This window comes from Mobula hypostoma, chromosome 25 (genome assembly GCF_963921235.1).
Source record: "Mobula hypostoma chromosome 25, sMobHyp1.1, whole genome shotgun sequence".
Lineage (NCBI taxonomy): Eukaryota > Metazoa > Chordata > Chondrichthyes > Myliobatiformes > Myliobatidae > Mobula > Mobula hypostoma.
This window is the reverse complement of record NC_086121.1, coordinates 7167887-7193371: the sequence shown is the minus strand read 5'-3', so window position 1 is coordinate 7193371 and position 25485 is coordinate 7167887. Positions and strand designations below refer to the sequence as shown.

Here is a 25485-nt window from a genome sequence, read left to right as displayed (position 1 = left end):
AAGCGTTGATCGTGTGGATAGTCAGAGGCTTTTTCCCAGGGCTGAAATGGTTGTCACAAGAGGACACAAGGTTTAGACACAGGTTTAAGGTGCTGGGGAGTGGGTACAGAGGAGATGTCAGGGGTAAGTTTTTTACTCAGAGAGTGGTGAGTGCGTGGAATGGGCTGCCAGCAATGGTGGTGGAGGTGGATACGATAGGGTCTTTTAAGAGACTTTTAGATAGGTATGTGGACCTTAGTAAAATAGAGGGCTATAGGTAAGCCTAGTAATTTCTAAGGTAGGGACATGTTCGGCACAACTCTGTGGGCCGAAGGGCCTGTATTGTGCTGTAGGTTTTCTATGTTTCTCTATTCCCTGAACTCCACCATGGAGTTCCTCCTGCTCCTCTCCTCTTGAGGGTCAGGTGTGGGGCTAGCAACCCCATCCCATAAAAACCCAGAACTACAGAAACGTCAACAGAAGCTCCAGAGACCTCATCCCTGAGAGGGGAAGGGTCTTCACCTAGAAGACATATGAAGTTGTGTGGTGAGAGCAGCAGCCACGGGGCCGGTCAGCCCAGGGCAGAGGTCTCTGGCAAGCTGCTGTCAGCAGCCTATGTCCCAACAGGAGTGATCAGCTTAGGAATAATAGATGCTGCCTCACCTGCTGAATTCCTCCAGCATTTTGTGTGTGTTGCTCAAGAGGAAACTGAAGCCATTTTTACTTTAAGGTGTGGCTGTACTTTGACCGGTAGATAACCTCAATACGCATCTCCTTCCCTTTCTCCCAGGGACCACGATCCTTACTCATCAGATTCCTTTTTTCCACTGATCACCCTGCACCCCCAGCTTTTCACTTCATCCTCGCCCCTCCACCTTCCCCCTCACCAGGTTTCACCTATCCCCTTCCAGTTTCTTACATCAACCCCACCCTCACCCATCTACCTTTCCCCTCACCTGGTCTCACCTCTCACCTGCCAGCTTGTATTCCTTCTCCTCCCCTCACCTTCTTATTTCGCGGAGCAGACTTGATGGGCCAAATGGCCTAATTCTGCTCCTATCTTATGGTCATAATTTCTCCAGCCCTTTGCCTTTTCTACCTTTCACCTCCCAGCTTCTTACTTCATTCCCCCTCCCCCACCCACCTGGTTTCACCTGTCACCTTCTACCTTGTCCTCCCTTCCCCTCCCCCGCCCTTCCTACTGTGGCTTCTTCCCCCTTCCTTTCCAGTCCTGAACAAGGGTCTTGGCCAGAAACGTCGACTGTCTGTTGCCCTCCATAGAGGCTGCCTGACCTGCTGAATTCCTCCAGCATTTTGGGTGTTTTGCTCAATATGCACTCATGCAGAGGTTAATACCGAGCAGGTAGGGGGACATATATTAGACATATACAGAGTTATAGATGAGGTGATTTCTACACTTCTCTCTACCTCAGGAACACAGCCATGGACCTCTCCCACCTCGATCATTCTCTCTTCTGCCTCCTCTATTCCTGATGGGCAGAAGATACAAAAGCTTCAGAACATATACCACCAGCGCAAGATTCAAGTTTATTTATCAGGTGTACATCGAAACACACAGTGACCTGTGTCCCTTGTGTGAACAACCAACACACCCAAGGAAGTGCTGGGGGCAGCCCGCAAGAGTCACCACACATATTCTGGCGGCAGCATACCATACCCACAATGCTCGGCAGAACAACACAGAACAACAACAGCAAAACAAGCCCCTCTCCTCCCTCCCACACACACATACACAGTCAAGACAGACTCTTACATGGACCTCTCATACACTAAAGACGAGCTCTTGATCTCTCTATCTGTTGCAGCCTTTACAATTTATTTACTTACCTGCTCTTTTTCTGTAACTGCAACACTTTATTCTTCTTTATAGTTTTGTTTTTTTCACTCCCTGAACAATGCATCTCAGCACATGTAACATTAATAATAAACCCACCTTTGGTTGAAACATTAAAACCAAGTTTATTGTGACATTCACAAGTACATCTACAAAGTTCAAAGGTCAATTTATTTTCAAAGTATATATATGTCACCATATACAACCCTGAGATTCGTTTTCTTGTGGGCATACTCTATAATAATAACTATAACAGAATCAACAAAAGACTGTCCAGCTTGGGTGTTCAACCAAAGCGCAGAAGGCAACAAACTGTGCAAATACAAAAAGAAATAATAATAATAAATAAATAAGCAATAAATATCGAGAACATGAGATGAAAGTGAGTCCACTGGTTGTGGGAACATTTCAATAATGGGGCAAGTGAAGATGAGTGCAGTTATCCCCTTTAGTTTTGGAGTCTGATGGTTGAGGGGTAATAACTTTTCCTGGACCTGGTGCTGTGAGTCCTGAGGCTCCCCTACCTTCTTCCTGATGGCAACAGCGAGAAGACAGCATGTCCTGGGCATGTACAAATGAACACTGAGACGACTGCAATAGTGGCACTAAATCAGAACCCTTCACTGTCAAGACAGGAGTCAAACGGGGCTGTATCATTGTGCCCACTCTATTTACCATAGTTATTGCTGCCACCCTTCACCTCATTGGGTGAGCCCTGCCACGGGAATCCCGATCGTGTATAGAATGGACAACATTCTACAGCCACCCGAGGACCCACCAACAGACAACCTATGTTCTTAGGAGAACATCATATCTGATTTGCGTGATACTACACGAAGGCACAGGAGAAGTGGAAAATTGAAATGCAGCAGCATCGCAGGTGTAGGACGTTAGAATCAGATTTAATATCACTGGCAAATATCATGAAATTCATTATTTTGCAGCAGCAGTACATAACAATAAATAATAATTAAAAATCTATAAATTACAGCAAGATATATATATCTTATTGCTGAGGCCACTATACCACTGGCTGGTCTAATTATATATACAGCATATAATTAAATAAAGTAAATCGTCCAAAAAGAGAGCAAAAAGAAGTGAGGTAGTGTTCATGGGTTCGTTCAGAGATCTGATGGCCGAGAGAAGCTTCTGAAGCATGAAGTATGTGTCTTCAGGCTCTTGCACCTCCGCCTTGATGCTAGTCCTGAGAAGAGGGCTCGTGGGGGTTCATAATGATGGATGCCGTCTTTTTGAGTCGGTGCCCTGCGAAGATGTCCTCGATGCTGCGGAGACTGGTGCCCACGGTGAGGCTGGCTGGGCTTGCATCCCTGTGCAGCTCTTACCAAGAAGTGGCGAAGAAATAATGTAACAGAACAGTACTGAAAGCATTTAACTTTGAATGCGAATAATGAGAAGGCATTGTGCGGTTTATTCTTACGAACATTTTTGTTACTAATTAAGTTTGTTTTATATATATATAAAAAAGTTGCAAAGAAAATTACCAGAGAATAAAACTTCCACAGTTATAAAGGGACGTGATTTGCTGGAACATAGAACTGACAGCTCAGGAACAGGCCCTTTGGCCTACAGAATCGTGCCAGACTAACAACCATGATGATGCCTAACCCGTGTAGTTCGCAACACAAACAACATATGCTCAAGATTCAAGACTGTTTAATGTCACTTCCAATACACAAGTGTAAAGGAGAACAAAACAATTGTTACTCCGGATCCAATGCAGCACAAAAACACAATAAATATAAATACATAAGAGTTTATGTACCTATAGTAACTGTATGTCCCTAAAGTGTTGCTAAACACTGTAGTGTCTGTACATGGCATGACTCTGACAGGAAATGTGAAAGTAGTGGTGGTTGGGGGTTGTGGAGGGGTGGGTTAGTGGGTGGGGGTATTGATCAGCCTTACTACCTGGGGAAATTAACTGTTTAGTGTCTTGTGGGCCTGGCGTGAACCTGCATAATTTTTTCCCAGATGGGAGTGGGACAAACAGTCCATGAGCAGGGTGAGTGATATTGATCTTGTTGGCTTTTTTCCAGCAAGTATGTCTTTGATGCACACGTGACAAATTAAGCTAATCTTTCATCTTCTGCCTGCATGCAGTCCATATCCCTGCAGTCTGCATATTCACGTATCTAAGAGCCTCTATGGTATTTGCCTTCGCCACTGCATTCCAGGCCCCTACTTTGTTAAAAAAAAATCGCTGCCCCGCACATCTTCCTTGAATTTACCCCTCTCACTTTAACTGTATGTTTTCTAGTATTAGACATTTCGACCCTAGGAAAAAGATATCGGCTCTTAATTTTATAAACTTGTGGCTTCCCCTCAGCCGCTCCGGAGAAACAAGCAAAATTTGTCCAACGTGCCCTCTAATCCAGGAAGCACCCGGCACTCTCTCCATCGCCTCCAGAACAGTTCAAATACGGTCTAACCGGGCGTGTGTGTGTTTTCACAAAGCTGCGATGCACTGTCCCGACAAACGGGATCGACCCTTCGCCTCCTCCCAGTCAGGACGCGACGGGCCGAGTGTTCACTTGCGGAGCCGCGTTCCGTCAATCGAAACACTGTGTGTTAGTGTGTGTGCGCAGGAATCAGCTAGAAGAGCGCTCCCACACGATCCTGTGGCTTGTTTACCAGACTGGGAGGTGTTTGGAGGAGGGCCCGTCACTCGCCGAGAGCGGGAAGGAAAGTTTTGCAGTGAGGCACATGACCGGACACCGGAGCAAGGCTGCTGTCGAGTGGGAAGCGGCTGTGATTCACTCCGGGGCAGCAGCGGAATCCGCTGAGCTCCGTTTGTCCGCGCCTGTCTTTACTGCCCAGAGTTGCGAACATGCAGGGAACACCTCAGACGGAGGTCTACGTGTACGAGAAGGTGGTGATTTCCATCTCCTGCCTGTTGTCTGTCCTGGGCTCGGGGATGATCATCGCCACCCACTTGTGGTGGCCCGACCTGCGCAGCAAGGCTCGCCAGCTCCTGGTCTACCTCTCGGTCGCTGACCTGCTCTCGGCTCTCTCCTACCTCTACGGAGTGCTGCGGGACTTCCAGCGCTCCTCCTGGGATTGCGTGCTGCAGGGAGCCGTGTCCACCTTCGCCAACACCAGCTCTTTCTTCTGGACCGTGGCCATAGCCATCTACCTGTACCTCTTGATCGTCAGGAGCGAGCAGAGCGTGGCGAACAGTCTTACCGGCTGGTTTCACGCCATTAGGTACGCACAGCCTGTTTTTAAATTGGAGTGTTTCATTAACTGGTAACTAGGTTCTGTAACACACGCAGAAAGTGCTGGAGGAACTCAGCAGGTCAGGCAGCATCTGTGGGGAGGAGTGAGCAGTCCACGAGTCGGGCCGAGACGCTTCCTTTGTCATGGCTTCCTCTGAAGGGTCTCAGCCCGAAACGTCGACTCCACAGATGCTGCCTGACCTGCTGAGTTCCTCCAGCGTTTTGTGTGTGTGTTACTCTGGATTTCCAGCATCTGCAGAATTTCTTGTGTTTATAATGACTTAGTAAATTGGTTCATTATTGTTACAAGTACTGGGGTACAGTGAAAAACTTGCCATGCATACCATTCGCAAAGATCAATTCATTACGTTAAGGTAGTACAAGGTGAAACAGTAACATAATGCAGAACATGGTGCTGCAGAGAAGGTGCAGTTGAGGTGGACCAGAAGGTCCAAGTTCACAACTTGTGGATTGAAAGTTCAAGGGTCCATCTAGGGAGCAAACCATCCAATAGTCATATAACAATTGGACAGAAACTCTACTTGAGCCTGGTTTCAGGCATTTTACCTTCAGAGAATGTCCTGGGTAGGTGGCATCTTTGATTATGTTGGCTGCTTTACCCAGACACTGGGAACTATAGACACTATTTGGAGGGAAGGCTGGTTTCTGTGATGTGCTGGGCAGTGTCCCCAGTTCTATGGACTTCTTTGTGGTCTCGGGCAGAGCAGTTCCCTTCCCAAGCCGCACAGCATCCCGATAGAATACTTTCTGTGGTGCGTCAATAAAAAGTGGTGAGGGTCAAAGGGGACCTGCCTGATTTCTTTAGCCTCTCGAGGAAGTAGAGGTATTGGGAAGCTTCCTTGGCCCTTGACATCAATATGGTTGGACCAGGGCAGTGATATTCAATCCTGGGAACTTGAAACTATCACCGGGGTGGTGTTGACATAAACAAGAGCATGTGTACTGGCCCCACTTCCTAAACAGCTCTTTGTTGACATTGAGGGGAAAGGTCGTTGCCATGACAACATGTCACTAAGCTCTCTATCCTGTATTCCGATTCATTGGAATTTAAGGTATGTCTCACTACGATGGCACCATCTCCAACTGGATGGATGGAGTTAGAGTGGAATCTGGCCACGCAGTTGTAGAGAGTAGAGTTGGGTGCTGAGGACACAACCTGGTGGAGCACCAGTGTTGAGGATAATCGTGGCGGAGGCACTGCCATTTTAAAAGTTTCTTCCCCCAAGCAGTAAGTCTGATCAACCATTCTAGTTTAGGCTAATTTGTCGGGGGGGGGGGAGTTGGGAATTGGAGTGAATGGGCTGAGAATGGGGCATTTGGTATAGAAGTCGAAACCATGTAATGAGACTGTGAGAATGGACAGGCAGATAGGGCAAAATTGCAGTCGGTGCAATGAGGTGAAGTGTATCATGGGGACAAAATCGAAAAGGGTGATGAGTACAGAACTCAAGGTGTTATATTTGAATGTATACAGGATGAGGTAGGTGATCTTGTCGCGCAGTTAGAGATTGGTGGGTGCGATGTGGGCATCACCGAGTTGTGGCTGAAAGAAGATTATAGCTGGGAGCTTAACATCTAAGGGTTCACATTGAAAGGACAGGCAGGTAGACAGGGAGAGTGGGTAACTCTGTTGGTAAAAAAATCAAATCCTAGAAAGAGGTGACATGGGATGAGAAGATGTAGGATCCTTGTGGGTAGAGTTAAGAAATTGCAAGGGTAAAAAGACCCTGCTGGGAGTTATATACAGGCCCCCAACAGTTGCCAAGATGTGGGATATAAATTATAATGAGAGGTAGAAAAGGCATGTAATAAGGGCAATGTTATGAAAGTCATGGGGGATTTCAAAACACAGGTAGACTGGGAAAATCAGGTTGATGCCGGATCCCAAGTGAGGGAATTTGTAGAATGCCTTCAAAATGGCTTTTTAGAGCAGCTTGTGGTTTAGCCCACTCGGGGAAAGGCAATTCTGGATTGGGTGTTGTGTAATGAACCAGATCTGATGAGGAAGCTTAACGTAAAATACGATAGAATTCACCCTGCAGTTTGAGAGAGAGAGAGACGATAAAGTCAGATGTATCAGTATATAGTGGAGTAAAGGGAATCACAGAGGCATGAGAGATGCTGGCCAAAGTTGATTGGAAAGGGACACTAATAGGGATGACGGCAGGTGTTTCTAGGGGCATTTTGGAAGTCACAGGATAAATACATCCTGAAGATGAAGTATTCTAAAGGATGGATGAGGCAACAGTGGGTGACAAAGGAAGTCAAAGGCAGCATTAAAGCAAAGGAGAGGGTACATAATATAACAAAAATTAGTGGGAAGGTAGAGGATTGTGAAGCATTTATAAACCTATAGAAGGCAACTGGAAAACCATAAGGAGAGCAAAGATGAAATATGAAAGTAAGTTAACCAAAAATATGAAAGAGGATACCAAAAGTTTTTTCAGATATATAAACTGTGAAAAAAAGGCGAGAGTAGATATTGGACTGCTGGAAAAAGATGCTGGAGAGACATGTAATGGTGGACGAACTGAGTAAGTATTTTGCTTAAGTCTTCTCTGTAGAAAACATGAGCAGTATGCCAGAAATTCATGAGTGTCAGGGGGCAGAAGTGAGTGTGGTTGCTATTACTAAGGAGAAGGTGCTTGGGAAGATGAAAGGTCTGAAGGTAAATAAGTCACCTGGACCAGTTAGATTACACCTAGGGTTCTGAAAGAGGTAGCTGAAGAGATTATGGAGGCATTAGTAATGATCTTTCAAGTATCACTATATTCTGGAATGGTTCCGGAGGACTGGAAAATTGCAAATGTCCGTCTACTCTTTAAGAAGGGAAGGAGGGAAGCAGAAGAAAGGGAATTATAGACCAGTTAGCCTGACTTCAGTGTTTGGGAAGATGTTGGAGTCCATTATTAAGTATATGGTTTCGGGGTACTTGGAGGGGCATGATAAAAAAGGCCAAAATCAGGATGTTTTCCTTAATGAGATATTTTGCCTGACAAATTTGTTGAAATTCTTTGAGGAAATAACAGGTAGGATAGACAAAGGAGAGTTGGTGGATGTTGTTTACTTGGATTTTCAGAAGACCTTTGACAAGGGTCTACACTAGAGGCTGATAGACAAGATAAAAGCCCTTGGTATTATAGGAAAGATACTGGTACGGACAGAAGATTGGCTGATTGGCGGGAGGCAAAGAGTGGGAATAAAGGTGGCCTATTTTGGTTGGCTGTCGAAGATAGGTGGTGTTCCACAAGGGTTGGTGTTGGGACCATTTCTTCTCATGTTATATGTATAATGGATTGATAGCTTGATGGCCAAGTTTGCAGACAATACAAAGTTAGTTGGAAGGGCAGGTAGCGTTGAGGAAGCAGGGAGTTTGCAGAAGGACTTGGACAGATTGGAAGAATGGACAAGAGGTGGCAGGTGAAATGTAATGCAAAAAAAGAGTATGGTCTTCAGTAGAATAAGTAAAGATATGGACTATTTTCTAAACAGGGAAAAAATTCAAAAATCAGAGGTGCAAAGTGACTTGGGAATCCTTGTGCAAGATTTCCTAAAGGTTAACTTGCAGGTTGAGTTGGTGGTAAGGAAGTCAAATGTAATGTCAGCATTCATTTCAAGAGGACTAGAATATAAGAGCAATGATGTGATGCTGAGAATTTGTAAGGCACTGGTCAGACCGCACTTGGTGTATTGTGAGCAGTTTTGGGTCCCTTATCTCAGAAAAGATGTGCTGGCATTGGAGAGGGTCCAGAGGAGGTTCATGAGAATGATTCTGGGAATGACGGGGTTAATGTGTGAGTGGCATTTGACGGCTTTAGGCCAGTACTCACTGGAGTTTAGAAGAATAAGGGGGGAATCTCATTGAAACCTATTGAATATAAAGGCCTAGGTAGAGTGGATGTGGAGAGGATATTGCCTGTAGTGGATGAGTCTAGGACTAGAGGGCAGCCTCAAGAGGGAGGGATATCCATTTAGAATGGAGATGAGAGGGAATTTCTTCAGCCAAAGGGTGGTGAATTTGTGGAGGCCAAGTATTTAAAGCAGAAGTTAATAGGTTCTTAGTCAGGGCATCAAAGGTTACAGAGGAAGGCACACAACCCTGCAGCTCTCCTATTAACTCTGGTCTAATCACAGGAAAATTTCCAGTTAACGTACTAACTGCAATGGCCAAATTAACCTACTAACAGCATCAGAATTGAGCTCTGAACTCCAATGCACCAAGCTGTAATAGTATCGCACGAACAGCTACGCTGTCGTGGTGCCTCACTATATAATGCTGTTTGCATTCAAAACACTTGCTGGTACAGTATTTATGTATTTATAAACATTTTATTTCCTATCCTACCCCCTTTAACCTCTAACTTTATCTTAATATAATTCTTATCCTTTATAATTGTTGAATGATATTTTTTGTTGCATGTCGTGTCTGATTATTTGAGCAGCTGCTTATTTCGGGCAACTGTTAAAGAACCAAAACAAATCGAGAAAATAGCTGGGATTCTCTTTATTTATTTGGACACTATGCTACTTAATTGGGACAGGAGACTGTTGCCAAACATTTTCTAACTAGTGACAGTTGCATGCATGTCGTGTGGCCGTTAGATACTGTACTGTGTTTAGAATGAACAGTTTTTAAATAGCATCAGTTGTGTGTGTTTGTGTTCAAAAAGCAGTGATTTTTGTCACTGATAGTTGGTGAGAAATATGCAATTAGACATTCAGAACTATTTTACTATTTTGCTCATTGTAGTTTCAAGCATTCAAGCATTCAGACTTGGAAATGCCTGAAACAGCCAGGCATGAAAATCAAATGATTTCACTACTTCCACAAGTTAGGAACTACGAAGAATTTGAAGGTATTGGCAATCATCTTGAGTGTTACCTTTGGTATCCCAGACACTCAGCTCTCACCTGTACCAAGTACAACACTTTGACAGGCTGGCTAAACCAGGTGTGGTAGTCAGCAGGTCTCATTTCCTGGTGAGATAGGGACATACCTGTTCAGGCATGTGAAGTGGACTGGGCGGATAAGATCCACAGTGAAATCCAAGGTGATTCTACATGGAGAGTGAAGGGCATGATGAGACACAGAAGAATTCATGGTCATCCACTGGACTTGAACTTGCGAGGTAGTGAAGGTACCACTGACCCAGCGCAATGCCTTTTCCACTTTAAAAACTCTCCCGCACAGTTTTCCTGTCATCGTCAGATATGATGGACTACCATTGGTAGTGTTCTAATTTGATTTGCATTTCATTTAAGTACATAATTTGTTACTCAGTCAAATATTAGTTTGTCTTTTTTATACCTTTTTAACGATTTCCATAAAACTTTGGCTAATTGAGGTAGCTGCTTAATTGGGCCAAAATATCCTGATCACAATGTGTCCCAATTAACCAGAATCCATTGTATATGTAAATATACTTAGCAAATAAAGTTGATCCTTGATCATCAGCTATCCTTATTGATTGTAATCTGTTGGTCAGGAAGTCAAGGATGCAGTTTCAAAGGCAATGTTGGTTTAGGAGAATGGAAACAAGTTTGCTGTGAATTATTCACTCAGTGGCTACTTTATTAGGTACACCTGTATATCTGCTTGTTTATGCAAATATCTAATCAGCCAATCGTGGCAGCAAGTCAATGCATAAAAGCATGCAGACGTGGTCAAGAGGTTCAGTTGTAGTTTAAAGTTAAACTGGATAGATATATGGACAGGAAAGGAATGGAGGGTTATAGGCTGAGTGCAGGTCGGTGGGACTAGGTGAGAGTAAGAGTTCGGCACAGACTAGAAGGGCCGAGATGGCCTGTTTCTGTGCTGTAATTGTTATGTGGTTATAGTTCAGACCAAACATCAGAATGGGGAAGAAATATGATCTAAGTGACTTTGACCATGGTATGATTGTTGGTGTCAGATGGGGTGGTTTAAGTATCTCAGAAACTGCTGATCTCCTAGGATTTTCACGCGCAATAATCTCTAGAATTTACAGGGAATGGTGCGATAAACAAAAAATATCAAGTGAGTGGCAGTTCTGTGGGTGGAGTTGCCTCATTAATGAAAGGGGTCAGAGGAAAATGGCCAGACTGGTTCAAGCTGACGGGAAGGTGACAGTAACTCAAATAACCACACCTGACAACAGTGGTGTGCAGAAGAGCATCTCTGAATGCACAACACGTTGAACCTTGAAATAGATGGGCTACATCTGCCGAAGACCATGAACGTAGACTCAGTGGCCACTTTATTAGGTATAGCCGGCACTTAATAAAGTGGCCACTGAGTGTGTTTTAAGCTCTTCCCAATATAAGTGCAGTTGACATTAGCACACACTGGAACACAGGAGTCCTATTGAAACTGTCTCTCATAGAGATACATACGTGAGGGTGCTTGCAGAGTCACGCTGGGTAATTCTGAGATATTGCATACGGAGATAGAAGCTCATGTGCTGTTCAGTTTGTAGATTGGATAGTATTGTACAAACTGCTTTACATTTAGTCCCTTTAGCAATTCCAAACATCCCAAAATACTTGTCAGCTGAGGAAGCAGTGTGCTGTTTGGGTATAAAATTACAACACAGACTGAAACCAGCCAACCCACGGTCAAAAGCAAACACAACTTGTGCCCGAGTACCCAATGTGACTGTTGCCGTAAGCAGCTGTCGTGAGTATTGATTTAATATTGTCACATGTACTGGGATATAGCGAAGAGCGTTGCTTTGCATGCTGTCAAGACCTATCATTCCATACGTGGAGGTGGTAAATAAAAAGGGGGAATGCAGAATGAAATGTCACAGGAGAGGGAGAAAGAGAGATGTTTTACAAGGGCCATGACGTGGTAGAGAAGTGTAGTGGACTTTTCCCAGTACAACAGTGGCACCTCACTCCCCCACAGCTGGAGGTGTCTACATTAGAGGTGCTTCTCAAGAAAGCAACATCTCAAGGTTCAAGGTATATTTAAAGTATGTATGCAGTATACAACTGGGATTCATCACCTTCTCCAGGCAGCCACCAAACAGAAAACAATGGAAGCCGTTCAAAGAGAAACATCAACCACCCCTCCACTCTCAAAAAAACAAATCATGCAGGCAAGAAGAACATCAGGCCCCGAACCCCCAGGCAAAAAACAAACATCGTGCAAAAGGCAACGAGACCATCAAACCCCAACCCCCACCACGCAAAAAGAAACAAGCAAATTGCGCAAATGACAGCAGGAGAGGACGGGTGAAAACACTGTCTGTAAAAACACAAAACTGAAAGAGTTCAAGGGAACCACAGTCCAACCCATGAATCATAGAACAAGAAAGCCAGAACTTCAGTAGCATCGTGGGACAGAGAGACCACCTGGGCGCAGGGGCCTTCCTCCGCGAGCAGCAAGGGAGAGACCATTGCGTGCATTAACCTTCCTCCGCGAGCAGCGAGCAAGAGACCATCGCGTGCTTTCACCTTCCTCCAGCAGTAGTGAGTGTGAGTCTGGCAGATGGCACTGAACACTCACTCTCCTTCCGCACTCACCTCGATGTCTCAATCTTACTTGCTTTAATCGGCGAGAAATACAGTCGATCATCGGCTCGTGACTCACTTCTTCGCTTCCAGATCTCATGGCCGCTCGCCTGCCCGCTGGAATTTTCTTGGAGACAGCAAAGTGCCAGATTGCTCAATCAATCTTCACACTGTGGATCACAGGCTCTAACAGAACCCGAAACACGTTTCAGAATACAAGGAAGATGCAGAAAGAAACAGTTTCATGGACTGTCTGGAAGATGTCGCCAGAGGTAGCGTTTTTCACTGGTGGTGTCTGTCATCAAAGATCTCTGATGTCTGGGCCATGCCATCAGACAGGAGGTACAGAAGCCTGAAACCCCGAGGCAGCAGGTTCAAGAGCAGCTGCTTCCCTTTAACCATTCGGTCTCAAACCAATCTGCACAACATTAATTGCTACCTCAATATAGCAACACTATGACCATTTCATTCGCTACAATAGACTTGTTATTTGTTCTCATTGTGTTCTTTCTTGGATAATTTATGTTTAGTTTGTCTTTTTGTGAATGTTGTGTCTCCTATGCTCTGTGCCTTTGATGTGGCTGCAAGTAAGTTCTTCATTGCACCTGCACATTTAACGATAAACTTGACTTTCACTTCCACTATGAGGCAGATTGAAGATTCATCGTTTAACATATGAGATGTCCATCCAACAGCGGATTAGAAGCTGTGCTTGAGTCTGGTAGGACGTACTCTCATACCTTTATACCTTCGATGGAACAGGAGAGAAGAGAAGAGAGAACGACTACAGTGGGAAGGGTCAATCACATGCGAAGGGCTCCCCTCCATTCAGCACGTGACCGTGGAAGGCTGCCATGAGAAAGAAGCGTCGATTACAAAAACAATGGGGCTTTTTTCCCCAGAAGGCAATGCCCATCCAGTGTTCACTTGCTTTTCCATGGTTGTGACAATCAGAACGTGTGATCAAGTCCCTGGGCTTGAGGTTAGAGTGTTAACACTGACTGAATTATTTAAGCCCATCACCCCTACTAGGGCATAGGCCGCCAATAGCAACTCACTAGTGTACTGTGTCCTGGGCCAGTCCTACAGGTTATCCCTGGGTGAAACCCACCTTAAGACCGTTCCTCTCTCAGGTATGAGCTCTTTGGAGCTTCTGTTGGTGTTTCTGTAGCTCTGGAAGATCTGAAGGGTAAATAATATTAACATAGAAACATAGAAACATAGAAAATAGGTGCAGGAGTAGGCCATTCGGCCCTTCGAGCCTGCACCGCCATTTATTATGATCATGGCTGATCATCCAACTCAGAACCCAGCCTTCCCTCCATACCCCCTGACCCCTGTAGCCACAAGGGCCATATCTAACTTCCTTTTAAACATAGCTAATGAACTGGCCTCAACAGTTTGCTGTGGCAGAGAATTCCACAGATTCACCACTCTCTGTGTGAAGAAGTTTTTCCTAACCTCGGTCCTAAAAGGCTTCCCCTCTATCCTCAAACTGTGACCCCTCGTTCTAGACCTCCCCAACATCGGGAACAATCTTCCTGCATCTAGCCTGTCCAATCCCTTTAGGATCTTATACGTTTCAATCAGATCCCCCCTCAATCTTCTAAATTCCAACGAGTACAAGCCCAGTTCATCCAGTCTTTCTTCATATGAAAGACCTGCCATCCCAGGAATCAATCTGGTGAACCTTCTTTGTACTCCCTCTATGGCAAAGATGTCTTCCCTCAGATTAGGGGACCAAAACTGCACACAATACTCCAGGTGTGGTCTCACCAAGGCCTTGTACAACTGCAGTAGTACCTCCCTGCTCCTGTACTCGAATCCTCTCGCTATAAATGCCAGCATACCGTTCGCCTTTTTCACCGCCTGCTGTACCTGCATGCCCACTTTCAATGACTGGTGTATAATGACATCCAGGTCTCGTTGCACCTCCCCTTTTCCTAATCGGCCACCATTCAGATAATAATCTGTTTTCCTATTTTTGCCACCAAAGTGGATAACTTCACATTTATCCACATTAAATTGCATCTGCCATGAGTTTGCCCACTCACCCAACCTATCCAAGTCACCCTGCATCCTCTTAGCATCCTCCTCACTGCTAACACTGCCACCCAGCTTCGTGTCATCCGCAAACTTGGAGATGCTGCATTTAATTCCCTCATCCAAGTCATTAATATATATTGTAAACAACTGGGGTCCCAGCACTGAGCCTTGCGGTACCCCACTAGTCACCGCCTGCCATTCTGAAAAGGTCCCGTTTATTCCCACTCTTTGCTTCCTGTCTGCTAACCAATTCTCCACCCACACCAATACCTTACCCCCAATACCGTGTGCTTTAAGTTTGCACACTAATCTCCTATGTGGGACCTTGTCAAAAGCCTTTTGAAAATCCAAATATACCACATCCACTGGTTCTCCCCTATCCACTCTACTAGTTACATCCTCAAAAAATTCTATGAGATTCGTCAGACATGATTTTCCTTTCACAAATCCATGCTGACTTTGTCCGATCATTTCACCGCTTTCCAAATGTGCTGTTATCACATCCTTGATAACTGACTCCAGCAGTTTCCCCACCACCGACGTTAGGCTAACCGGCCTATAATTCCCCGGTTTCTCTCTCCCTCCTTTTTTAAAAAGTGGGGTTACATTAGCCACCCTCCAATCCTCAGGAACTAGTCCAGAATCTAACGAGTTTTGAAAAATTATCACTAATGCATCCACTATTTCTTGGGCCACTTCCTTAAGCACTCTGGGATGCAGACCATCTGGCCCTGGGGATTTATCTGCCTTCAATCCCTTCAATTTACCTAACACCACTTCCCTACTAACATGTATTTCGCTCAGTTCCTCCATCTCACTGGACCCTCTGTCCCTTACTATTTCTGGAAGATTATTTATGTCCTCCTTAGTGAAGACAGAACCAAAGTAATTATTCAATTGGTCTGCCATGTCCTTGCTCCCCATAATCAATTCACCTGTTTCTGTTTGCAGGGGACCTACATTTGTCTTTATCAGTCTTTTCCTTTTTACATATCTATAAAAGCTTTTACAGTCCGTTTTTATGTTCTCTGCCAGTTTTCTCTCATAATCTTTTTTCCCCTTCCTAATTAAGCCCTTTGTCCTCCTCTGCTGAACTCTGAATTTCTCCCAGTCCTCAGGTGAGCCACTTTCTCTGGCTAATTTGTATGCTACTTCTTTGGAATTGATACTATCCCTAATTTCTCTTGTCAGCCACGGGTGCACTACCTTCCTTGATTTATTCTTTTGCCAAACTGGGATGAACAATTGTTGTAGTTCATCCATGCAACCTTTAAATGCCTGCCATTGCATATCCACCGTCAATCCTTGAAGTGTCATTTGCCAGTCTATCTTAGCTAATTCATGTCTCATACCTTCAAAGTTACCCCTCTTTAAGTTCAGAACCTTTGTTTCTGAATTAACTACGTCACTCTCCATGTTAATGAAGAATTCCACCATATTATGGTCACTCTTACCCAAGGGGCCTCTCACGACAAGATCGCTAATTAACCCTTCCTCATTGCTCAAAACCCAGTCCAGAATAGCCTGCTCTCTAGTCGGTTCCTCGACATGTTGGTTCAAAAAACCATCCCGCATACATTCCAAGAACTCCTCTTCCTCAGCACCTTTACCAATTTGGTTCACCCAGTCTACATGTAGATTGAAGTCACCCATTATAACTGCTGTTCCTTTATTGCACACATTTCTAATTTCCTGTTTAATACCATCTCCGACCTCACTACTACTGTTAGGTGGCCTGTACACAACTCCCACCAGCGTCTTCTGCCCCTTAGTGTTACGCAGCTCTACCCATATCGATTCCACATCTTCCCGGCTTATGTCCTTCCTTTCTATTGCGTTAATCTCTTTTTTAACCAGCAACGCCACCCCACCTCCCCTTCCTTCGTGTCTATCCCTCCTGAATATTGAATATCCCTGAACGTTGAGCTCCCATCCCTGGTCACCCTGGAGCCATGTCTCTGTGATCCCAACTATATCATAATCATTAATAACAATCTGCACTTTCAATTCATCCACCTTATTACGAATGCTCCTTGCATTGACACATAAAGCCTTCAGGCACTCTTTTACAACTCTCTTAGCCCTTTTTAATGCTTGCCCTGGATTTGTCGGCCTGCCACTTTTACTTTTCCCCTTTGTACTTTTTGCTTCTACGCTCACTTTACACCCCTCTGTCTCTCTGCACTGGTTCCCATCCCTCTGTTGTGAACTAACCTCCTCACACCTAGCCGCTTTAATTTGATTCCCACCCCCCAACCATTCTAGTTTAAAGTCACCTCAGTAGCCCCCGCTAATCTCCCTGCCAGGATATTGGTCCCCCGAGGATTTAAGTGTAACCCGTCCTTTTTGTACAGGTCACACCTGCGCCAAAAGAGGTCCCAATGATCCAAAAACTTGAATCCCTGCCCCCTGCTCCAATCCCTCAGCCACGCATTTATCCTCCACCTCATCGCATTCCTACTCTCACTGTCGCGTGGCACAGGCAGTAATCCCGAGATTACTACCTTTGCGGTCCTTTTTCTCAACTCCCTTCCTAGCTCCCTATATTCTTCTTTCAGGACCTCATCCCTTTTCCTACCTATGTCATTGGTACCTATATTGAGCCATTGTTCATGCAAATGATGCATTTCACTGTAATTTTCAAAGTACACTTGGTAAGTAAACTTGAATCTTGAGATTGTGAGATCATTGCATTTAAACAGTTCAAAAGCGTGATTCTTAAAGGGAAGTTACAGGCTGCAGATTACAGCAATAACAGTTCAGAAAATGTATATCTAGTAGTTTTGTAAGCTGTCACAAAATGTCACCGTATGTCACTAATTATCTGTGATAATTAAAAGGTAATCTCTAAAATCTCAATGTTGTGCCTGTCTGAGGTAGTACTCCTCACCCCCATTGGCTGTGGGGAAGGTCTCTGGGAATATCCGTATTAATCTGACTCACTGTGAGGTGAGACGCTTCATCACTAGCAGCGACTGTTGACAATGTCTGTTCGGCCATTTCTAACGGACATGCCTCTGTTTTGTTTTCTCACCAGTTGGCTTGTGCCTTTAGCCATCACGATGGCAGCCGTCAGCCTGCAGAAAATAGGCTACGACGCATCTGACGTGTCGGTGGGATGGTGCTGGATTCGTATCAATGCAGAAAATAGCATCTTGTGGATGCTGCTAACGGGCAAAATCTGGGAATTTATTGCTTACATCACCCTGCCAACGCTCTACATCCTCATTAAGAAGCACATCTACAGAGCGGTATGATCAAAAGTTGCTTTCTGATAAAGGCACTGGGCAGCAAGAGAGTGTAGCGACCAGCATAACACTTTACAGTGCCAGCTGTAAGATTGAGGTTCAGTTCTTGCCACTGTATGTAAGAGTTTTTAATCTTATTCCCCGTGACCATGTGGGTTCATTCCGGGTGCTCCAGTTTCCTCCACATTTCAAAGACGTAGACTTGGGGTTAGTGAGTTGCGAGCGTGCTGTGTTGGTGCCTGAAGCCTGGAGACACTTGCCTGCTGCCCTCAGTAAAGTTTTCACACTATGTCGTCATTGACACAAATGACGCCAACACCAGATGTTTCGATTTACAGGTACATGTGACAAAAAAAGTCAAAGTAAATTTATTATCGAAGTATGTGAACAGTACTGTGCAAAAATCTTAGGTAAATATATATAGCAAGGATGACTAAGACTTTTGCACAGTACTGTAATTGTCAACGTGGAGAGGAGAGCGAGTTTGTAAATCTAGCAGGAGCAACGATGTTGGGAACGGTGAGGGTGGAGTGCCACAGGAGGGGTGTGGGACAGGTGGCTGAGAAGGAGTGCCAGGGTAGGAGATGGTGTGGGTGCGGACACACCCAGCCCTGAGACACCAGGCAAGGTCATTTGATTTCAAGCAATTGGTTTATTGATCATTACAGAATGTCTCTCAGTGCTTCCCCTCTCCGCTCTCCCTTCCTCTTCCCCCTTTCCCAACCATAATTCCTCTCTCCCTGCCCTCTTCCCACTCTCAGTTCACAATAGAAACCCATATCAGAATCAGGTTCATCATCACTCACATATGTCATGATTTTTTTTGTGGCAGCAGTACAGTGCAATACATAAAATTACTACAGTGCTGTGCAAAAGTCTTAGCTCCCTAGCTATGTATTTGTTGCTAAGACTTTTGCACAGTACTGTATGTAACCAATAGTTACTTTCAGATTCATTTTTTCATGTGAATTAACAGAAAAATAAAGGAACACAATGGAATATATGAAAAGCTGTACATAAGTAAAGACTGACAAACAACCAATGCACAGAAGAAGACAAATTGTGCAATTAAAATAAATAATGCTGAGAACATGAAATGTAGAGTCCTTGAGAATGAGTCAGTAGGGGGTTGTGGAATCAGTTCAGTGTTGAGGTGAGTGAAGTTATCCACATTGGTTCAGGAGCCTGATGGTTGAAGGGTAATAACTGTTCCTGAACCTGGGGGTGTGGGACCTAAGGCTCCAGCAGTGCGAAGACAGTGTGGCCTGGGTGGTGTGAGTCCTTAATGATGGACTCTACTTTCCTGTGACAGTACTCCTTGTAAATGTGCTCAATGGTGGTGAGGGCTTTGCCTGTGATGGACTAGGCTGTATCTACCACCTTCTGTAAACCTTTCCTTTCTTGGGCATTGGTGTTCCCATACCAGGCCGTCATGCGACTTTGCACTGTACGTCTATAGAAGTTTGACAAAGTTTTAGATGACATGCCGAATCTACAAAAGCTGGCATGCCTTGTTTGCGATGGCATTTGCGTGCTGGTCCCAGGATAGATCCTCTGATGTGAATTTGAAGCTGCTGACCCCTGTCCTCCTCTAATCCCCCAATGAGGACTGGCTCGCACACCTCTGGCTTCTTCCTCCTGTAGTCAGTCAGCTCATTGGTGTTGCTAACATTGAGTGAGAAATCTTTCAAGAGTCCTTGAAAGATTCTGAAAGGTAGTGTTTGAGCAGACAGAGTGTTACCATGCAAGACCGAAGGAAACCTAAGTCACGGGGAATTTGGGGTTTCCTTCCTTGTTTGGTGAGAATGTAGAAGTTTCACCCCAGGGAGTGCTTTGTGGTTTATGCATATGAGAAAGCTTGCAGAAAAGAAAGGAACGGGGTATTTTTTGTGGTGATTGAATGGGGAAGTTCAATGGGGATAATTCTTTAATCACAAAACAAAAACTGAACAAAAAGTAGATCGTTATCAGGTTGACAGAAAATGCTGGGGGGGGGGGGTCAAATGGCAACTGTCTTGGACTGCGTTCACCAGACATTCAGAATTAGTATCGATGTTTTGGATGGAAAGTTTGTAATTTTGCCAATGATCCAAGTCTAGGTAGGATAATGAGCTGTGAGAAAGGTGCAAAATATCTTTGAAGGACGGTTGAAAGGTTAAGCTAGTGGACAAGATGCCAGTGTTTAATGTGAGGTAGGGAAATGAAAAAATACACAAGAGGTTCTGCAGATGCTGAAAATATTGAGCAACCCACACAAGAATTCACCCCTCTCACCCCTTCTCTTCCTCCCCTGCCTCTAGTGCCCCTCCTCCCCCCCCCCACCCCGCACTTTCTCCCATGGTCCACTATCCTCTCAGATTAGGTTAATCCATCTTCAGCCCTTTACCTTTTCCACCTCTCGCTTCCCAGCTTCTCACTTCACCCCTGCCCCCTCATCTGGTCTCACCTATCACCTGCCAATTTGTACGCCAACCCCACCTTCCACCTTATCCTGACCTCTGACCCCTTCCTCAGCTGCCCTGTCACACCAGAAAACGTCGAATGTTCATTTCCCACCTTGGACACTGCCTGGCCTGCTGAGTTCCTCCAGCACTGTGTGTGTGTGTGTGTGTGTTGCTGAAAATTTCCAGCACCTGCAGAATCTGTTCAAGCATTGAAGATCACCCTATGTGCAACAGCTGTGATTGCAACAGAACTCAGCGTGGAAGTTTGTGGCCTTTAACAGGGTGGAAATGACTAATAGAAGAGGGCATATTTTTAAGGTGATTGACGGGAAGTATAGGAGAGATGTCAGAGGTAATTATTTTTTACACAGGGAGTGGTGAGTGCGTGGAACACCCTGCCAGGGTTGCTGGTAGAGCCGGACATATTAGGGAGATTTAAGAGACTCTTAGAGAGGCACATGGATAGTAGAAAAATGGAGGCTATGCGGGAGGGAAGGGTCCTATTGATCTCAGAGTATGTTAAAAGGTTGGCACAACATCATGGGCTGAAGGACCTGTTCTGTGCTGTAATGTTCTGTCTGGGCAGAAATTTGAATGAGCAGGGTACTGAAGAACATGGAATTAATGCAGGGAAGTCGGATTTGTTTAGATGGGTGTGGTGGTTGCATAGACCTGATGGGCTGAAGGGCCTGCTTCTGTGGGTACGACTCTGACTGTGGCAAATCCGGAGGTCAAGAGGCCCATCAATTGTGAGTCTGGACCCACGGTATGGAGGCCGAAGGCCTGGATGCATCCTGACCTGGGGTGGGAGGCCCATCTGTGTACGTGGGTGAGAGATTGGGAAAGGGGTTTGTTTTACTGATGTTGTCTGTTGGCTCTATGTCGTTCAGCTGAGCATTGCAGGCATGCTGTGTTGGCGCCATAATCAAGCAACAGGCAGTTTGAGGCCTAGTCCACACTATGACAGAGGCTATGCAGCACCCCGGCCGCCCACCAATAAACCAGTGAATCAGACTTGCAGCATTCCACATTAACTGTGCCCAATGTCCAAACAGGAAAGGGGTTGGTTTTGCTATTGTACGTTGGCTGCATGTCATTCTGCTGAATATTGTAGGCACGCTTTGTTGGTGCCAGAATGTGTGGCAACGCTAGTGGGCTGCCCCCAGCACACCTTGTATTGTGTTGGTTAACATAAGCAGTGTGTTTCACTGTATTTTCGATGAACGTGTGATATATAAATCTTATTTATCTGTCTTTTATTAAACGCTTCCAAAAAGTAGAAGTATTAGTGGGAACAGAGCAGTCCATTGGTTGATAGCAAACAGGAAGGTGGTAATGACCAGACAATCTCTTTTAATGATGTTGACCAAGATATAAACATTAACCAGGATACCCAGGATGACCTCCCTGCTCTTCGTGAGTTTGATAAGATCCCATCCACTTAGGACTAGACAGCTTTATTCTGATCTAGATAACGGTAGTGTATTGGTTAGCACAATGCTTTATAATACAGGCAACCCAGGTTCAATTCCTGTCAATATCTGTAAGGAGTTTTTAACGTTCCCCCGGAGACTCCATAGGTTTCCTCCGGGTGCTCGGGTTTTCCCTTACAGTCCAAAGGCATATGTGTTCATAGGTCAATTGGTCATTGTAAATTGTCCTGTGATTAAATCAGGGTATTGCTGGGTGGAGCATTTCGAATGGTTGGAAAGGCCTATTCTGCGCTGTATCTGAATTTAAAAAAATAGTATCTGAAGTAGACCTAGCTATAGAAAGTGTGAAGAGATCTGCACAATTCTTTTTTTTAAAAATGAGTCCTGATAAGGGTCTCGACCCCAAACATCAGTTGTTTATTCTTTTCCATAGATGCTGCCTGACTCGCTGAGTTCCTCCAGCTTTTTGAATGTGTACCCCAAGATTTCCAGCATCTGCAGAATCTCCTGTGTTTTACAATTTTTTTAATGTTATGATTGACTGTGTAGAGTGGGGCTGACAGTATATCAAGTATTTAATAGACAATGTAACTTGAGTCGACGTGCATCAATAATAAATACAGTCGGCATTTGATTCCCTGAAGAAAGAACTTTATTTATGTAGCATCTCTTGCAGCCTGTATTCTGAGGTTTCTTTTATTTGATCACTTGATAAATTGCTGAGGTCATCTGAGGTCTGGGAGCTCCCGATGCGGCCTCCTCTACATTGATGAGACCCGCCATAAACTGGGGGACTGCTTCATCAAGCACCTCCGCTCCATCCACCGAAAGTGGAACTTCCCGATGGCCAAACATTTTGATTCCCATTCCGACACGTCGGTCCATGGCCGCCTCTTGTGCCAAGATGAGCCTTCCCTCAGCATGGAGGAGCAACATTTTATATTCTGTCTGGGAAGCCTCCAACCACATGATATGAATACCGATTTCTCCTTCCGGTTTGAAATAAAATTCTCTTTCTCCTTCCCCCGCCCCCACCCCTCTTCTGATCCCTACTCTGGCCTCTTACCTCTTCTCACCTGCCTATCACCTCCCCCGGGTCCCCTCCTCCTTCCCTTTGTCCTACGGTCCACTCTCCTCTCCTATCAGATACCTTCCTCTCCACCCCTTTACCTTTCCCACCCACCTGGCCTCACCTGTCACCTTTAGCTAGCCTCCTTCTCCTCCCCCCACCTTTTTATTCTGGTGTTGTGCCCCTTCCTGAAGAAGGGTCTCAGCCCAAAATGTCGACTTTATTTATTTCCACAGATGCTGCCTAACCTGCTGAGTTCTTCCAGCATTTTGTGCGTGTTATTTGGTAAATTAGTTCATTATGTGAAAAAAAAACAACATACATCAAAGTTGCTGGTGAACGCAGCAGGCCAGGCAGCATCTATAGGAAGAGGCGCAGTCGACGTTTCAGGCCGAGACCCTTCGTCAGGACTAACTGAAGGAAGAGTGAGTAAGGGATTTGAAAGCTGGAGGGGGAGGGGGAGATGCAAAATGATAGGAGAAGACAGGAGGGGGAGGGATGGAGCCGAGAGCTGGACAGGTGATAGGCAGAAGGGGATACGAGAGGATCATGGGACAGGAGGTCCGGGAAGAAAGACGGGGGGGGGGGTGACCCAGAGGATGGGCAAGAGGTATATACAGAGGGACAGAGGGAGAAAAAGGAGAGTGAGAGAAAGAATGTGTGCATTAAAAAGAGTAACAGATGGGGTACGAGGGGGAGGTGGGGCCTAGCGGAAGTTAGAGAAGTCAATGTTCATGCCATCAGGTTGGAGGCTACCCATACGGAATATAAGGTGTTGTTCCTCCAACCTGAGTGTGGCTTCATCTTTACAGTAGAGGAGGCCGTGGATAGACATGTCAGAATGGGAATGGGATGTGGAATTAAAATGTGTGGCCACTGGGAGATCCTGCTTTCTCTGGCGGACAGAGCGTAGATGTTCAGCAAAGCGGTCTCCCAGTCTGCGTCGTGTCTCACCAATATATAAAAGGCCACATCTGGAGCACCGGACGCAGTATATCACCCCAGTCGACTCACAGGTGAAGTGATGCCTCACCTGGAAGGACTGTTTGGGGCCCTGAATGGTGGTAAGGGAGGAAGTGTAAGGGCATGTGTAGCACTTGTTCCGCTTACACGGATAAGTGCCAGGAGGGAGATCAGTGGGGAGGGATGGGGGGGACGAATGGACAAGGGAGTTGTGTAGGGAGCGATCCCTGCGGAATGCAGAGAGAGGGGGGGAGGGAAAGATGTGCTTAGTGGTGGGATCCCGTTGGAGGTGGCGGAAGTTAAGAATAATATGTTGGACCCGGAGGCTGGTGGGGTGGTAGGTGAGGACCAGGGGAACCCTATTCCTAGTTTTCATTATGTGAAAAACCTTTTTGGGTGCCATCCACACAGATCATTTCATTATTACAGTGCACTGAGGTCGTACAAGGGAAATCAGTAATGTAGAATGTACAACAAAGTTTCACAGTTACAAGGAGTGCTGTGCAGGCAGGCAGTAAGCTACAAGGTTATGATGAGGTAGATTGTAAAGTCAAGAGTTAATTTTATTGTACCAGGAGACCATTCAGTAGTTTTACAGCAGTGGGAAAGAAGCTGTCCTTGTGTCTGATGGTGCATGCTTTCAGACCGTTTTGTATTCTGCCTGATTTTAGGTGATGGGTGCGGGCTTGGTGGTGGAGAAGAGAGAATGTCTGGGGTGGGTGAATACAGAGAGAATCAGTTCTACCTGTTCCTCGTGACTTCCCATTACAGTGATTTGTTGGTCCAATCCATTCTCTTGCTCCTCCAATTCCTATGGTATTCAGTGCTTCAATAGGTCCAATTTGATAATCAGAGAATGTATGCAGTACACAACCTGAAATTCGTACTCTTCACAGACATCCACAAAACAAGAAACCCCATGGAATGAATGATAGAAACATTGAAGCTCTGAACACCCCCCTCCCTTTGGACAAACAGCAGCAGCAGCAACGACCCTCCCCCCCTCACTTGCGCCAGCAGCACCGACAACCCCACCCCACCATGCAAGTAATCGCAAAAGCCCCCCGAAAAGACCTTGATCCAGCGTTCGTCAAAACTACAGTCCATAACTCAGCACTTCAGCATCTCTCCCCCTCTCCCCCTCTCCCCCTCACCCCCTCTCCCCCACACACACACACCCACACCCACCCACCATCGGGGGCGAGAGTGGTTGCTCCTGCAATAACGAGAGCGGAGATCAGTAACTCGCTATTCCAAAGTTACAATCTTCCCGTGTTGCTTCTCCAAGCCCCAGGTCTCGAGGACTGGCGGGCTGTCATTCTCCATCAGAAGAGGAGGAGCGAGAGGGATTGCTGGAGTACAGGGGCAGTCTTTCCGACAGCAGCCAGCTATTAGCAAACACACTGCCTGCTGTCTTTTCGTTTCAGTCTCCCATGGAATTACCCCTGCCTAACAAAATCCTTCCTGGAAATTCCAGGTGATACACTGCCCTGTGGGAGGATTCAGGGTTTCTGCTGCACTTTGAATTTTGATCCTGACTAGCTTGTCTGTGTTCCTGAACTGGTTTACTTCGCTTGAAGGAATGTACACTAGTCCCCGCAAGAAATCATCCTCGTAGCTTCTAATCTCTTATCTTGAACATCGTGACATACAAAGAGGACATTCAACTCTTTGAGACTTTGTTGGCCCTCAGA

The 25485-nt window shown here is 45.5% G+C and overlaps 1 protein-coding gene across 1 annotated transcript in view; it reads left to right on the top strand.

The window, feature by feature from the left end:
• The first annotated feature begins 4553 nt into the window (after positions 1 to 4553).
• gpr157 (G protein-coupled receptor 157) overlaps positions 4554 to 25485 on the top strand; it is a 45246-nt gene continuing 24314 nt past the window's right edge. Inside the window, exons 1-2 of the mRNA XM_063033530.1 lie at positions 4554 to 5062; positions 17672 to 17885. Of these exons, the coding sequence (XP_062889600.1) occupies positions 4686 to 5062; positions 17672 to 17885 (591 nt within the window). The 5' untranslated portion in view covers positions 4554 to 4685. The remainder of the gene's footprint in view (positions 5063 to 17671; positions 17886 to 25485) is intronic.